Here is a 14753-nt window from a genome sequence, read left to right on the forward strand (position 1 = left end):
CGCCGGTGGTGCCGGGGCGGTGGCGGCCATGGCCGCAGCCATCGCCAGCTCCCTGATCCGCCAGAAGAGACAAGCCAGGGAGCGGGAGAAGTCCAATGCCTGTAAGTGTGTCAACAGCCCCAGCAAGAGCAAGGGAAGCTGCGACAAGAACAAGTTGAATGTGTTTTCCAGGGTCAAACTCTTTGGCTCCAAGAAAAGGCGAAGGCGGCGACCAGGTTGGCAGGGGTTATGTCTTTGGGGGGTTGGTTTGTTAAATTTAATGCAAACTGGGATACGCGTCAGGCGTGGGGAAAGCGGGACCGGTGCCTCAGGGCTGGTAAAATGAATGTGCAGGTGTTGTCTCTCCTGGCTTGTAGGATGCGATAGACGCGGGGACCCCATGCCAGTCCCTTCCCTTTTTGTGCTTGTCTGGTTTATTTGGATAACACACCATTGTTTTCTGCCTCACTTGCACGCCCATGTACGGGTAATTTAGTAGCCCGTCTTACACATACACATAGACGAACACACGTGATTTATTTGTGGGGGAGATGTTTGTATGGGAAGTTCCCACACGTACACCTCCTTCAGTTGTACGTTAAATAACTTAGCAGTCTAGAGATCTGGGTTTTGTCTTCCTGCTTCGCAGAATGCCTGTGCCGTGCTTCATTTGCCGATTGCAGCCAAGGCTTTTTGCTTGCGCTGACACCTTCCAGAGTTTTGCTTCAGCGCCCCGTTCCTTTCTAGGAATCTCCGCCATGCAGCTGCCCCGCAGACGCGATGCTCTCTGTGTCAGAGGTGCAAAAGCTCAGGCGTGAAGACTCAGTCCCTTCTGAGTGGGGATTATTTTTTTTTTTTTGTACATGGGAGGAGCAAAGCCCTCTGGTAATGTTGCTATCGCTTTGCTGTGCTGAAACATTGATGCCGTTAGCCACTTAACCCCTCTCCCTCTCTCAGCGGCCACAGAAGAGGTGCCTGGCTCGCAATTTGCAAACAGCTTCGGGATGCGTTATGACTAAAAAGCCAAAGTTGGGGGTTGAATTAATTTCTCGTTAGAAAAGTTGGTAGGTAAGGATCGTGCATCCATCAGTACCCTTATTAAAGGTTGCCAATAGGAGCTAATATACTCATGCACACTATCGTAAGCTTTGCCTTCGTCTCCTTCCAAAATGAAGTACAGTAGCCGAGCCTCCCTAATATCTTTGATTATAAACACGAGGAATCTTAGCCAGACATTGGCTGGTGGAAATGACACATCGTATATTCACAGTATGTTTATCTCTGAATTAAGTAAGTTGTTGTGGAGCGAGCTGCGGAGATGCATCACCTCCTGACAAGCATAATCGTGGGGAAATGACTACAATGCAGATGTCATTGGGATTCAGTGGAAGTAGAGCTTTTTTGCAATTACTCCTGGTGCATTACCTAGGTATCTTAAATGACAGGCTCGACAGCAGATCCTGTTGCTGTTTACTTTTTGGTCTAGAATGATCTGAAACCGTATGCGATATCTCACTTTCTAACTGTGAATCTGAGAGTGGTTATGAAAAAAAAAAAATCTATCCAAACTATGCGTTGTTTTGATCTTTCTTCTTCTAGCTGATGAGGTAATTACCTCAACCCTTATGGTAATATTTATTTTGCAGTTCCACACATTGCTGGATTTCAGGGCTCCCCCCCCCCCCCCCCCCCAAAACGCAATATGTTCATTGAGTAGTTTATCACTTCGGATGCTCTGTGCTCCTCAGAGCAGCGAGGAATGGGGGTTTGTTTATTAAAGCTGCAGCAGTTCCTCTGCTAAACGTTCGCTGCTATATATTTAGGCTCTCAACTGTCACTATGGCTCTTATTAGCGCTATCGTAGTAGTCCTCTTTTTCCTCTCCATTTAAGAACTCACGCCTTTTTGAAAGGCAGAATACGCTCTTTGCCAGCTCCTTCCTAATCTTAAAAGAGATAGGGCTGAGCTCCTGAGGCCAAGCAGCACACTGTCGGAATTTGGAGTCACTGGAAGCCGGATTTATTGTGCTACCTATGTTACAATCGAGAGTGGCATTTAATCATTTTTTGGTAATTGATTTCAGACATAAATTTGATCTCAACCTAAATGAAAAGCGTTGCAAAGCCGGTTGCCCTGCTGTTGTTTTGGGTCTTTTTGCATATCTCAGCCTTGAGAAGAAACCCGGAGGTGTGTTTTGAGCATCCTGCTCGCTTGGAACACGGCACATCAGGATTTCCCACATTAATCTCGCTGTTGTTTTTTTACAGAGCCTCAGCTTAAAGGTATAGTAACAAAGCTATACAGCAGGCAAGGATACCACTTGCAGTTGCAAGCAGATGGAACAATTGATGGAACAAAAGAGGAGGACAGTAGTTATAGTAAGTGACACGAGAATAAATGGCGTGTTTGTGAATTGTGCTGTCTCGTTCTTCCCATATAGATCCGTTCAAAATTGTTGTCCTGGGATGACTGAGTGAGTGGAAGCGGCATTAACGCCGCGCTCCCAGCGCAGGAGCCTTTCAGACTTACTGGGTCTGAGAGAAATGCAAATAAAAATCGCTTATAGAAATAATGAACTAGGGGAGGTAATGATGACACATATGACAAACAAAGCAAATGTTATCTCCATGGTAATCTAGAGAAGTTCATTGCTGTCCTTTGGATTTTATTAGATTTTTTTTTTTCAACAGGGAAAATTTGCTCGCCTACTCAGAGCGCCTGAAATAGAATAACGCGATCTCCACTCTTAACAGGGGCTCATTCAAACAGAGCTGTGTTATTTCACACAATGAGAGTTCATCATCGTTTTAAAGTTCCCATTTCCCTATTATTATTACTTTTTACCACTTCTAAACTTAATTATACCTTCAGCTTTCATCCAGATTTCTTTCCCTCAGCTTTTCTGTGGAAAAAGCTCTAAATGTTTTTGATTTTGGTGGTTTTGGTTTTTTTTTTACAACTTGAAGAATTAATAGAAAACAGGAAAATATGACTAGAGCACAGATTCGGGGTGTGTGAATAAAACATTTAAGTGTTTCACGTAGTTGTACTGTTTAGCTTAAACTACGTTTCTGTTCTGAAAGGAGGAGCAAGGAGTTTGAGAAGGTATTTCAGGCCACTTGGAGAACAAACCCGAAAATCAACCGGCAGACTTTTCATTTAAATTATTAACGAGCACTGATTTAAGTCCCATCTTTTTTCGGATGAAAAGCACTTGCAGATGAAAGATCGTTTCATTTTACGGGCCACTCGAATATGGCAGAGCAAGCGCTATAGATGCAGCAGGGAGTATCCTGTCTTCCCCGTCCCATCGCTTGCTCCCACGCTTTTCCGGCCCACTCTTTAATCCTTTTTGCATCCCTGTATTAACTTCGGAGGGACAGGAGGGAGTCGGTGACGCTGCTGAAGGAGATCTCCTCAGCATCCTCTGACGGTGCTGGCCTGAGGGTAAAGCCCAAGCGTGGGACACCTGAGGTTTGGCTCCGGGTCCCGTCCTCACCCGCGGAGAAGGCGGCGCAAGGACCAGCTCAGTGCAGCGCTGGGCGGCTGCGGCCGTCCCGCTGAGTCCTCCTCAGTGCAGCCACTAAACCTACTCTAAGACTGATCCTGCTAGACCCTAAACATGGTTTTTCTTTCAAGTGAATGCTCTAATATTTGTGACACAAAAAGTCAGTACAGATCGTTCAGGATTTCAGGGTAGTTCTGTTAATTATCTTTAAAAAGTAGAAGAAATAGGCAAAGCTTACTCTTTACATCAAAGCATGATACTATTAAAAGCTTTTTGTGTACCAGACCAAATATCTAAAATGCCATATTTTTTCAGTGATTTTTTCATTCAAATACTTCGCTTGCAATTCCTCCAAGAGGGATTCTGAGATTCAAAAGAAGATAAATTTACAGGAATGTGTCCTTTTGTCATTTATACGAATGTGTCCGGTTCTAAGATATGTGTGTTTTCACTGTGTCCTTAAATTTCCCATAACCTGACAGATTGCAAAGCAAATCATAAAAGCACCTTGTTGCTGGATACCAGCCTTCCAGAACGCTGAATACTTAAATATAATGGAAGTATCCCAGAAGCGGTTGCAGCTGGGCTGCAGAACCTAGGTGTTCAGAGGAGGGTTTTATCATTAACAAAAAAACATATGCTTTTGTATATATTCCTCTCTTATGTAAGGTAAGTGCATAGACCTGAATGTCCCGCAGCCCTGAATTTGTTTTAATTGCCATATTTTTCATGGAACTAGTAAGAGAGACTGATTTATGCTGTGGATCCGAGTCCACGTAAGGGGCTTCTCCCAAAGCCTTGCTCACATGAATATTAAGCGGATCAGGCCCTCTAAAATCCCTTCTTCTAATATCTGCAGAGACATCTCTCATTTAGCCCATGTTAATGCACTGCACAGGACTGTAGCCCCCTCTGAATGACGGGGACCCCTTCTCTGCTCCCTTCTCTTCCCCTTTGCAGCCCGGAGGGATATCATTGCTGTTCCCTTTTGTCACCTTCGCTGAATGTTTGCTCTGAGACCGCTTCCTTTGCCTTGAAGGGTGATAATTAAAGCTCCCTTTAACAGTAAGGGGAACATCCTCAAAGTCAGCTGTGGCCAACAAAGCGGTTGCACAGCGCTCGGACTCTGAAACTGCATTTTTCAGAGCAAGACGTAGCCATAGCCCGCCTGGTCTCCCAGACGGAGCGTTGGTCAGCCTCGTTTAAATTTTGGAAATTTCTTGCCTGTTTATGGCAGGGCTGGAGAGAGCTCACAGCCCCCGGCTGTTGGTTTGGGCTCCTGAGAGCATCCTGGGGCCAGGAGCCCACTTTCTCCATCCTTTGCTACCCGGAGGTGAGCGGGAAGCTTGCCCGAGGGTCCCCTTCGGCTCCTGACTTGGGAGCAACTCTTCCAAGCTCTGCAGACCCACTGCTGCACGTGGGGTTCACAAACCCAAGGTTGCATCCCCGGTTGCAGGGAGTTTAAAGGAAAGCTGAGGGGTTTGGAGCACGACTTCGGCAGGAAGCGAAACGTGGCTTGGAGGAGCCATGGCACTCGCCAGACCTGGGTTTTAGCCGAGAGTCCGTGTCGTTTGAGGAGGTGCCTCGTGGAAAGGATTTCCTGGCTGAGAAACAGATTTTTTGCCTCGTTAAATAGGGCAAGGTTTTACATCAAGGCAGAATTTATTCCCCAATTTTGGCAAGCCGAAGAGATTTCAAGACTGATAAAATAAGGAAATATAGGAAACAATATGCTGCTGTAAAGCGTACAGAGGTCCAGGTGGCCAAGCCAAGGATGGCTCAGACCTCACAGTAATGTATACGTTCATAAATCCAGCTGTGACCTGCTGCCTCTTCTTTTGCAGCTCTTATTCTCTGTCAGCTTGTATTGTACAAGGGCCGCAGCAGAGATCAGCTCTCCCTGAGGCATCACCAAGTTTTTCATTGCGCTGGATATTCTACCCTTATTTTAAACAGCACGAATGTCATAGGGAAAGGCTAGGATGCAAATAACTTCGCATTATTTTATGCTAGCACAAACTTATTGAAGGAGCGAGCAATTTATTTTCCCGTGGCTTTTTTGCCACCCCTTCTGCCCTATCTTGCCCACACGAGGGTCAACCCCTGGAAATGTGGTAGCATCTCAAACCCGCTGTCTGCGGCGTCGGGGGCTTGCAGAAGAGGGGGCTGCGTGGCTCTGGTCACGGATGAGCCACTCGCTGTTACAGAATCCTAGAATCACAGAATGGTTTGGGTTGGAAGGGACCTTAAAGATCATCCAGTTCCAACCCCCTGCCATGGGCAGGGACACCTCCCACCAGCCCAGGGTGCTCAAAAGAGGCAGGAATCGGACTTGCTGCTGCGCGAGGATGGTGGGAGCGATGGCTGCCACTAAAGGGGACCGTCCCCTTTTTTGCCGCAGTGCCGGTGTCCCCTCATCTTGTATGCAGCAGCTGGGGCAGCCTGGCGGGGTGTCTGGCTGTCCCCCCACTCTGACAGCCGGTCCCTCTCCCCGTCGGCGGCAGAGCCACCGTTCCTCCCCCACAGCCCTTTAGCAGCTTCCGTGAGTCTGTGCCACAGCAGCTGCTCATCCCACCCGTGTCTAAACCAGCTTCTGAGTCTGCCCGGCCCTCGGCTGGCCTCAAAATAGACCCTCTACATTTATGGCAGGAAAACACATTGGGAAGCAGCTGAGCGCCCGTCGCAGCGGGTGTCCCAGTCCTCCCCGGGCAGTAGTCGCTCAGCCTGGTGTCTCCGCTCACTTTGCCGAGCACAGCCCGGCCGGGAAGGGCTCACGAAGACCTGGCTCTCCGGCTGCCAGCTGTGTCTTTTGCCCCGAGAAGCTGTGGCTGCCCCATCCCTGGAGGTGCTCAAGGCCAGGTTGGACGGGGCTTGGAGCAACCTGGGCTGGGGGGAGGTGGCCCTGCCCAGGGCAGGGGGGTGGCACTGGGTGATCTCCAAGGTCCCTTCCAACCCAAACCACCCTGATTCTCCACTCTCCCAGGCTTTGCTCTGTCCTCAGCCCATCTACTGACAGGTTCGTGGCACTATTTACAGCAGAGCCCAGAGACGTATCCTCGTGCTGAAAATACCCACCCGCTCGCCCCACTCGTGAATATGCCATTAAGAAAGCAGCTCTCAAAAGAGATCTCCAGGTTCTGCCTGGATCCTGAGCTTTAAATTGTGCTCTCCTGCCTCCACGAAGATGGGATGATGCTTTTTGGGGGCTGAACTGCAGAAGAGGGCTCTCCATGGGAATATTTACTGAGTCAGACAAGGAATAGTTTCTCCCCTAAATAAATTCAAGCGTTTGGTAGAGCGAATGAGAAAATCCCTTTCCGGTATTGAAAAATCTACGTTTTGCGTGCCACAAATTGCACAGAACCGAGAGGGTTTTGTTTTAGTGATGGGGAAAGCCATTCCTCTTGCTTTTGTGCTTGCAGCGAGTGTGAGGAGGGGCTGCGCGCGTGTGTGTTTGTGTCTGCATGCACACTCGTGTCTGTGAGAGGCAAAGAAAAACGCAGGTATCATTTTATGATCTCCTACGTATTTTTTTTTGTTAGTTCTGATTACTTCCACCTGCTCTGCTATATTCGACCGTTGTTGGGAACGCAGTGCTCAAAGGTGCCCCAGCGTGGGGGCAGAGCATCCGCAGGTCGGTGGGGTGCCAGGGCAGGCTCAGCCCAGCCCGGAGCGTGTCCCTCGGCTGCCAGCCCCCTTTTTTGATACGTTCTTGACAACCCCACACCCAGGATTTAGCATCTGTATTAAACGCTGGCAGGCTGCGAATTTTCTTTTAATTAAACATGACCGTTTGGGGGTTGCCAGGCTGCAAAAGGAATTTATAATGGGTCGTAATTCTTAGCTTATGCTTTTGGAAATATTAAAAATCTATCAAATTCATAATTCAGTTTTAAATTAGTGTCAGACAGTGACCATAAATACCAAACTTCAGCCTGAAGCAGATCGGAGTTTTCCAGCCAAACAATAAACCATTGGAAATAAGAGCCAGTTTGGCCTTACTTCATCCTTTCTCTGCATTTATACAAGAGACTGAAAGGTGATGCTTTGGGTTATGTTAACAGTTCTTGAAAATTTCCTTAACACCCCTTTATTTTTAATCCTGTGTCTTGAACACAGAATACTGTGTTCAACTCATTTTTATCTGTGTTCAATTTTAACATATCCGTGAATCTAAGCTACAGCAGAGCTTTGCTTATTGTTTGTTTTATTTTTTAATTTGCCACTTTACAAACCAGAATCTTTGGTTTTTTTGGAGAGAATTTTCTCTGCTTATAAATGCTGCCACTGTTAGCACATATACAAGCATAAACGCAGGCAGAACATTCGAAGCAACTCAATTTTGAAAGGAAAGATTTAGGTCTTGATCTAAAGGATATGCTGTCTTTCATCTCATTTTGAATTTATTCAACTCTGTAGTTTCAAACCCATTCTCCCCTCAAAAAGATTTAAAAAAAAAAAAAAACCCCGATGGGTTTTGAGTGGAAACATTTTGAGATGTTAATGAAGGTTTTTAACTTTTCTGAACTTCATCTTGCTCCTTCCTTTTGGTTAAAAAAAAAGGTTTACTGACTTTCATCTGAAATTGCAAAAAAAAAAAAAGTTTTTGTCATTTTGAAAAACTTTTTGTTTGTTTTTGGATTTTATTTTTTTTTGCGCTTACTGTCAGGAAAAAAAAACCCACCCAAAACTCAAAACCAAATTAAGTGTGTTCAACTCTACTCAGCAGCCCCTGGATTGTGCTCATGTGGTAGGTAAATCCTTTCAGCTCTCAGTACCTCCAGTTCATCATCTTCAGAATGGGGGAGATACGTTGATACCCTCTGTAGCTAATTTCTGAGCTATAGGTGGAAATTGCTATAGAAGAACACAATAATAGCATTATTGTTCTGTAGTACCTATAGAAATTAATATATGTGTGAATGGGCATTTTTTATCTGGTTCTGGTAATCATGGTTTAATTCTCTATCTAATCTGCATACTCTGAAGGATTAATTTTGCTCTCCATCTCCTTTCTCTCCTAGCTTTGTTTAACCTCATACCTGTGGGTTTACGAGTGGTGGCGATTCAGGGGGTTCAAACAAAATTGTACCTGGCAATGAACAGTGAAGGATACCTATATACATCAGTAAGTAAACACTTTTAATTTTATTCCCACTCAAAGTGCGGTAAGAACTTAGTAAATGAATAATTTACTGCTCCAAGGAATCTGCTTATAACCTTTAGACAGATTTGACAGCAAATTCAGTATAGCGAACGTGGTGACAGTCTGTTTTTAGCTTATTACGCTTTTTCCAGTATGAATACATATGGATGTACGGAATCAAACTGCGGTGCCTTCGATGCGAACTAGTGATCCTGAAGCGTGAAATAACAGCAACCCCAGAAGCGAAACCCCAAACAGAAAGGATGCTCTCTCTCGGTCACTGTGGGCTGATGGGGCTAATCAGCGCAGGGGACAGGGGGAGAGGGACAATTTGGGGAATGACACGCATGCCTGAACACATTTTAGATCTTCCCATATAATCTCTGCTACTGTGATTAAAAGGGATTAGAGAAAGTAATTTTTTGGTTTGTTTGGCCAGGGTTTTCAAATAGACGTGGAATTAGGTGCCAAAATCTTATGGCTTCAAGTTGCTGAGCGAGTAAAGAAATGTTTTATTAGCAGTTTTGATGAAGAATGGTAGTTAATAAATTTCAGTGGCGTTTCGCAAGGAAGCAAACAGTGTTTTTACGATAAAAAGGACATTTTTAAAAATAGACCATTTTTTTCAATTAAAAACATTTAGTTGAACTATATGCAGGAGTTTTAATTATAAAGTCTTAATAGATTTTTCCCAAGGAGGAACATAGAGGAAAATGTGGTTTATTATCTACTACAAATTATTCTCCTCTCTGAATGATTCCCTTAAGGTGCCTTTAATACTGATAACAACTAAGTAAACTTATTCAAATCTCTCGTTTGTTTTGCAATGCTGACAGCTGGGACGAGGGGCGGCTTTGCATATTTTTTCCTCTTGTATCTGCCAGAGCGCAAGCAAATTAGAACGGGTTGTGCCGTGGGACAGAGTAAAATTTCAGTGAAGGGCATCAAACTCTGCTTTTCTTTTCACTCTGGCTGTTTGCTTAGTGCGGTTAATCCACCGGTCCGTTGGCAGGGCTGTCGCCACGCGGCCGGATCGCGCAAAGTCCCCTTAATCCCGTGCAGCCGCGGGGCTGTGGCTGCGCCAGGGTCGTTTACATTTGCACTGCCAACGTACCTTTGACCGCACGGCGCGGTTTCGTTTACATTAGCATCCTCCGCTGCTCTCCTTTCTGGCTGCTCAGCTTTCTGCCGGCTTCTGCGGGCTCAATGCCGCCTCGGGGAGCGTCACCTCCAGTCGCGGCTCAGGGTGGGATAGGGAGGTTTGTACGTGAAGCGAAGTTCCATCGCCGCGCACAGCGAACGTGCTCGGTCTGAGTAGGTCTGTTCTTTCATCGCGCGCATTCCGGAAGAATCAGTTCTATTTTTTGCAAAGATGCGGAAAATGGGATGGGGACAGATTCTGCCACTGTTAACCTACAACAGAGCAGTAACTTCTCCGTGTGAAACATAACCCCGAAGTCAAAGACGGCACTGAGAGAATGAAGTATCATTTCTGGTATCCCTCGATGTGGGGAGGAGGGGAAGAATATCTCATCATTGATCTTGTTAGGGCTTGTCAATATCTAAAGGGCAGGTGGCAAGAGGATGGGTCAGCCTCTTGTCAGTGGTGCCCAGCGACAGGACAAGGGGCAATAGGGACAAACTGGAACATGGGAAATTCCATCTCCACCTGAGGAGGGCCTTCTCTGCTGTGAGGGCGGCAGAGCAGTGGCAGAGGCTGCCCAGAGAGGTGGGGGAGTCTCCCCCTCTGGAGCCATCCCAAACCCGCCTGGACGCATTCCTGTCCAGCTACTCTGGGTGCCCCTGCTCTGGCGGTGGGGTTGGACTAGATGATCTCCGAAGGTCCCTTCCAATCCCTGCTAGTCTGGGATTCTGTGATTCTATAATATCACCCTGATTTAGACTAAGTCCAGCTTTTAGTTTGATGGGTATCTAGGCGTCTTAGGCAGAGCTCAGAGATTCACTTTGATTGTAATTTTTGGTATTTGCATTGATTAGGGATAGTTCTTCACATGGTCTCATATGTTGCCATGAAGACAGTCTTCCTTGAACCCTTTAGTATCTGTGAATTTAATAGTTTATGCTATTGCAAAATTAACTGGTGACATCCCTCTATTTTCCCCTCAATAACAATGGTCATTTTTGTTTCTTTATTAGGCAGCTATATTTTCTTACATTTATTCCTTTATTCTTCTTGAACCTGATGGGCTTGGCAAGCCCTTAGACTTTTGTCATGTTGTGTCCCAAATTCATATTTTTAAATACTCTTCCTAAAGACGGGCGTCCGTTTAATGTTGATCTACTTTTCCAAAGGAAGTTTCCACCCAAGTTCTCAATGATCTGCTGTTTATCACCTGGTGGATTCTGGTTTGGTTGGTTTGTCCTTAAGGGCTGGTGAGGACCATCTGCCCCTACTTCACCTGCTAGGCAAAAATGTTGCCAGAAATGCCATTCCAGCACTGTTTCTTAAATGTTTCTAGCACTTCTTTTGCTGATGGTGGCCCTTTCAGCAAGGGATACAGTCTGACAGTCTGATGCATGGGAAGTCAGCTCTGTATTTTGGGCTGAATTCTTGGTTGATGTAAATGAGTCCCAAGAGAGCTCAGCTGATTTATACCAGCTGAACACTCACCTGTTCGAGGGATGCCAACAGGGAGTCGGGGGAACAGATCAGCTCAAGTAAATGACATCGACGCATCCTGAGGGTTTCCAAGCCCTTACAGGGATGTGTTCCCGAATGGGATTTGTCAGGAGCGGACAGATGGCGACATGGGATTGATCGGGAGCAAAAGCCCCACAAAACACTGTCAAATTCCTGAAGCGAGAATATATGGAAAAGTAGAGATGTACTCAAACTGTAGATAACTATAACAGATAGTTGCATCATTTCCAGGGAGAAATTAAATTAGCATTGATGATGTAATGTAATAGGGGGAGAGAATATCGCGGTCTATGTCATGATCACTTGCTCTTGGTTTTATTGCGACTCTGGCGCTTCAGTCACGCTGGTGTCTGTGCAGAATCCTTTCCTTCAGATTGCATTGCCGAAGGTTATAGATCTATTTGGTACACGGTTCGAAAACCACCCCGCTACCGTGCCATCCCTCTTCCTTACCCCGTGCTACTGTCTGTGCCCCGCACCTGAGAGCGCCTTTTAGCCCGAAACACTTCCAAAACACCGTGCCTGATAAAGAGGCCGTTAAGTCCACGGCAATTACCCCACTTGTAAATAGGTAAAAAAGACATCTGGCTTACGGGAGGATAAATGGAGGCTCAGCTAAGTGCTTTCCCACGCTCATGTAGGAAAGCACGTTAGGGCTAACACACCAGGTGTCCCATTTCCATGGAGCTCACGCTAAATTGCAATATTAAATCGCGGTTCCTTTCCCTTTCCGTGACTGTGGTGAATTCTTGTGTTCTGTTCCTTATGGTATGTTTTTTAGGTTTAGTCTGTGCAGCAACAGAATTGACTTAATTGATTCTGAGTGTCCTGCATATGTAGCAAATATGTCCTAGCCACTGTCTGTTACAGTTTTTGGCAGATGGAGAATATCTGTGGATCCAGTTTGGGCTCTGGTGTTTGCCTTGCCTCTTCCTCCCTAGGAGTCGGCCAGGATGGAGATTTAGGTATCTGACCTCAAAGGTAGTCTGGTTTGCTGCTCATCCAGTGACTGTACTCGAGAACGAAGTGAATTTTCTCCATGAGGGGATCAGTGATGTATAATAAATCTGCAGAGAACAGATATCTGTAGTTGGCTGCCAGAGTTTATAGATAGTTTGCGGCATCTGTCAGTTAGAGCAAAAATAAGATCTTTAATGTAATGATAAAAGCTCCTCGGGGACAAGGCAGCAACTCGGCTAAGCAGGAAAAAAAAAAGATATTATGTTAAAATAAATATATAATTATCTACATTTGCGGTAGAAGTGCATTAAAAGTCCTGGATGGCAGGGAAGGGAAGCGACCTTGGGTCCCCCCCAGAGCCTGCCCTGCTGCCGCTGCTTGCCCCGCGGGGCGCAGTGTGCGCCTCCTCTCCACCCCGGGTGGGAAATGCATCTTCGTATCATGGAACAACACCACATTTGAAACGGGTTTTTATTTCTAGCCAGTTTCCTACCAAATTTGAAGGGAGTTGTGCGACTACATGTCCCAAGCCGAGCCCACCCTCACAGTTGTACCGGGAGGGACCCTGTCAGGAGGCAGGTGAAGCTGTAGCTCTTCCTGCGGTTTGATGCTTTGAGCATCCTTTTAAAATGAAAACATGGGGTTTGATTCATCCCTTCTTAAATCGCTGTCATGCTGCTGCAAGATGACTTAAACAGCGTTATGGCACTGCTGCCTTACGTAACCACACCATGAATCATGCCCTTTTGTGTTTTAGGATGGCTTTTAATTTATCTGATTTTTCTTTCTGCAAACGACCCCATCTTTCTGATGACCGCCATATATGCTGTGCTTGAGTGTTTTTAGGTTCCGTACCCCGTGAATTCCTTGTGCTCTTTCGTTGTCTTCAACAAAAGAGTGAAAAATATGTTGAGGATGTGTTTGTCAGCCACGTAGTCCTGGAGCTATTGCTTTCTCATTAAAGGGGCTGCGATGTGGCGGAGGAGGCTCGCAGTGATACAGCGCAGCAGCTGAGTGAAGTTCATTAAAGGGAAGGCATGTGTGTAGGTGAAGAGAATTGGGTGTGCTGCTTGCATTCTACATAGGCTGAAACGTAACCCAAAATACAGCAAATTTAAAAAAAAAAAAAAATCAACCTGAGAACATCTAGGCTTGTATTTTCTGTGAACCATCATGCTAGAGTTTTAAAAATCATTTCATGATTGTCATTGAAATGCATATTTCTCTGATAGAACATTCCATGTGGTTGTGTGCTTGCTTAGCCTGGATATGTTGTCAGAAACAGTAAAATTAAATCTGTGCCGCTCATTGCGTGCCTCTGGCCGATCTCAGGAGCCACACAACTCAGCTTGTAAAGAGTGTTTTGCATCTTGTCTTGTTCTGGGCTCCTGTGATTTGCACAAGCGTTTGTTTTTACAGTGTCGTACGCCAGTAAGCTTACAGCTTCCCCCAGGCTGGATGGAGTCCTTGTCTAAGAGTAGTCCTTTGCCCTGACCACGTGTGGTAGGGTCCAGTCTGTCCACTCCTCCTGCAGCCTTTTGGCTTGTTTATTGGAAATTCAGGGTGTCCAGCCTTTTGTAGGGTGGGTATTAGAAAGAACACTGTGTGGCAGAGTTGTTGGTGCTTGCTTTGTTAGCTGTTGTAGGATGTCCAATATGTTTGAGTTAATAGAGCTTCTGTACGTGGCTTAATTTTGCCATTTCTTGTCTGATGCACTTGGTACAGAGTTAGCATGGGTTTAAAGAGCACTTTTATATAATACCCTGTGCAGAATTTTATATGTGATTTACCCTAAGAGAGCGTTCAGCTAACATTGTCCTCTGTATGTAAAATAGATTGTCATATATAAGTTTGGTACCTGCACAGAAAGTAAATATTGTCTGAAGCACGCACGTTGATTATAGCCAAGAGAAGTGAAATGTGATTAAATTCGCAGAGTGATTCAAAAATTGGTTTTGGTGAGTTGGAGAGAAGAGAAGTTTGTGCATATTTTAATACTGAGCAGTGCAGTGGAGACCTGCTGTAGCTAATGGGAATGGCTGGGGCATTTATAATGAATTACTGGCAAAGAGCATTTTTCCACCTCAGGGAAATAGCACAAACCAAGAGATAGGGGAAATAATCAAAAGCTTCATCTAGTTAAATTTGCATGTCAGTATAAATCATTTTTTACCATGAATGCTCAAGTGCAGGCTATACCTTAATATAGTTCATTCTCTTCGGCGACAGGATCTTAGATAGAGCTGCAGCACCTTTTTCTTTTCATCGCGACGCCTTGCTCTACGCTGGGTAAACGTGCAACGTGCTGAGGGTGAGGAGGGCGGCTGCTCTGCTCCTGCCGCGACGCCGACAGCCCGGACTGCTCCCGCTGCGAAGGTGGGAGAGCGGACAGGTCTGGGATCGGCGCCGGGACAGGAGCATTCTCCAAGGAGGTTCCCAGGCGTTGTAGGACCAGCCCGAACTGATAAACTTTTTCTGATTCCTTCAACCGTGGATGCC

General features: G+C 45.8%; 1 protein-coding gene across 2 annotated transcripts in view; it reads left to right on the top strand.

Annotated features, from left to right (window-relative positions):
- FGF13 (fibroblast growth factor 13) overlaps nt 1-14753 on the top strand; it is a 140550-nt gene that overhangs the window by 77287 nt on the left and 48510 nt on the right. The window contains exons 1-3 of one of the 2 annotated variants that reach the window (XM_009881693.1): nt 7-215; nt 2246-2356; nt 8511-8614. In XM_009881693.1, coding sequence (XP_009879995.1) covers nt 29-215; nt 2246-2356; nt 8511-8614 — 402 coding nt within the window. In that variant the 5' untranslated portion in view covers nt 7-28. Of the gene's footprint in view, nt 1-6; nt 216-2245; nt 2357-8510; nt 8615-14753 lie in introns of those variants that run through there. The other variant, XM_009881694.1, reaches the window with a different exon arrangement.

The sequence above is a fragment of the Charadrius vociferus genome, unplaced genomic scaffold (genome assembly GCF_000708025.1).
Source record: "Charadrius vociferus isolate BGI_N301 unplaced genomic scaffold, ASM70802v2 scaffold472, whole genome shotgun sequence".
Classification (NCBI taxonomy): Eukaryota; Metazoa; Chordata; class Aves; order Charadriiformes; family Charadriidae; genus Charadrius; species Charadrius vociferus.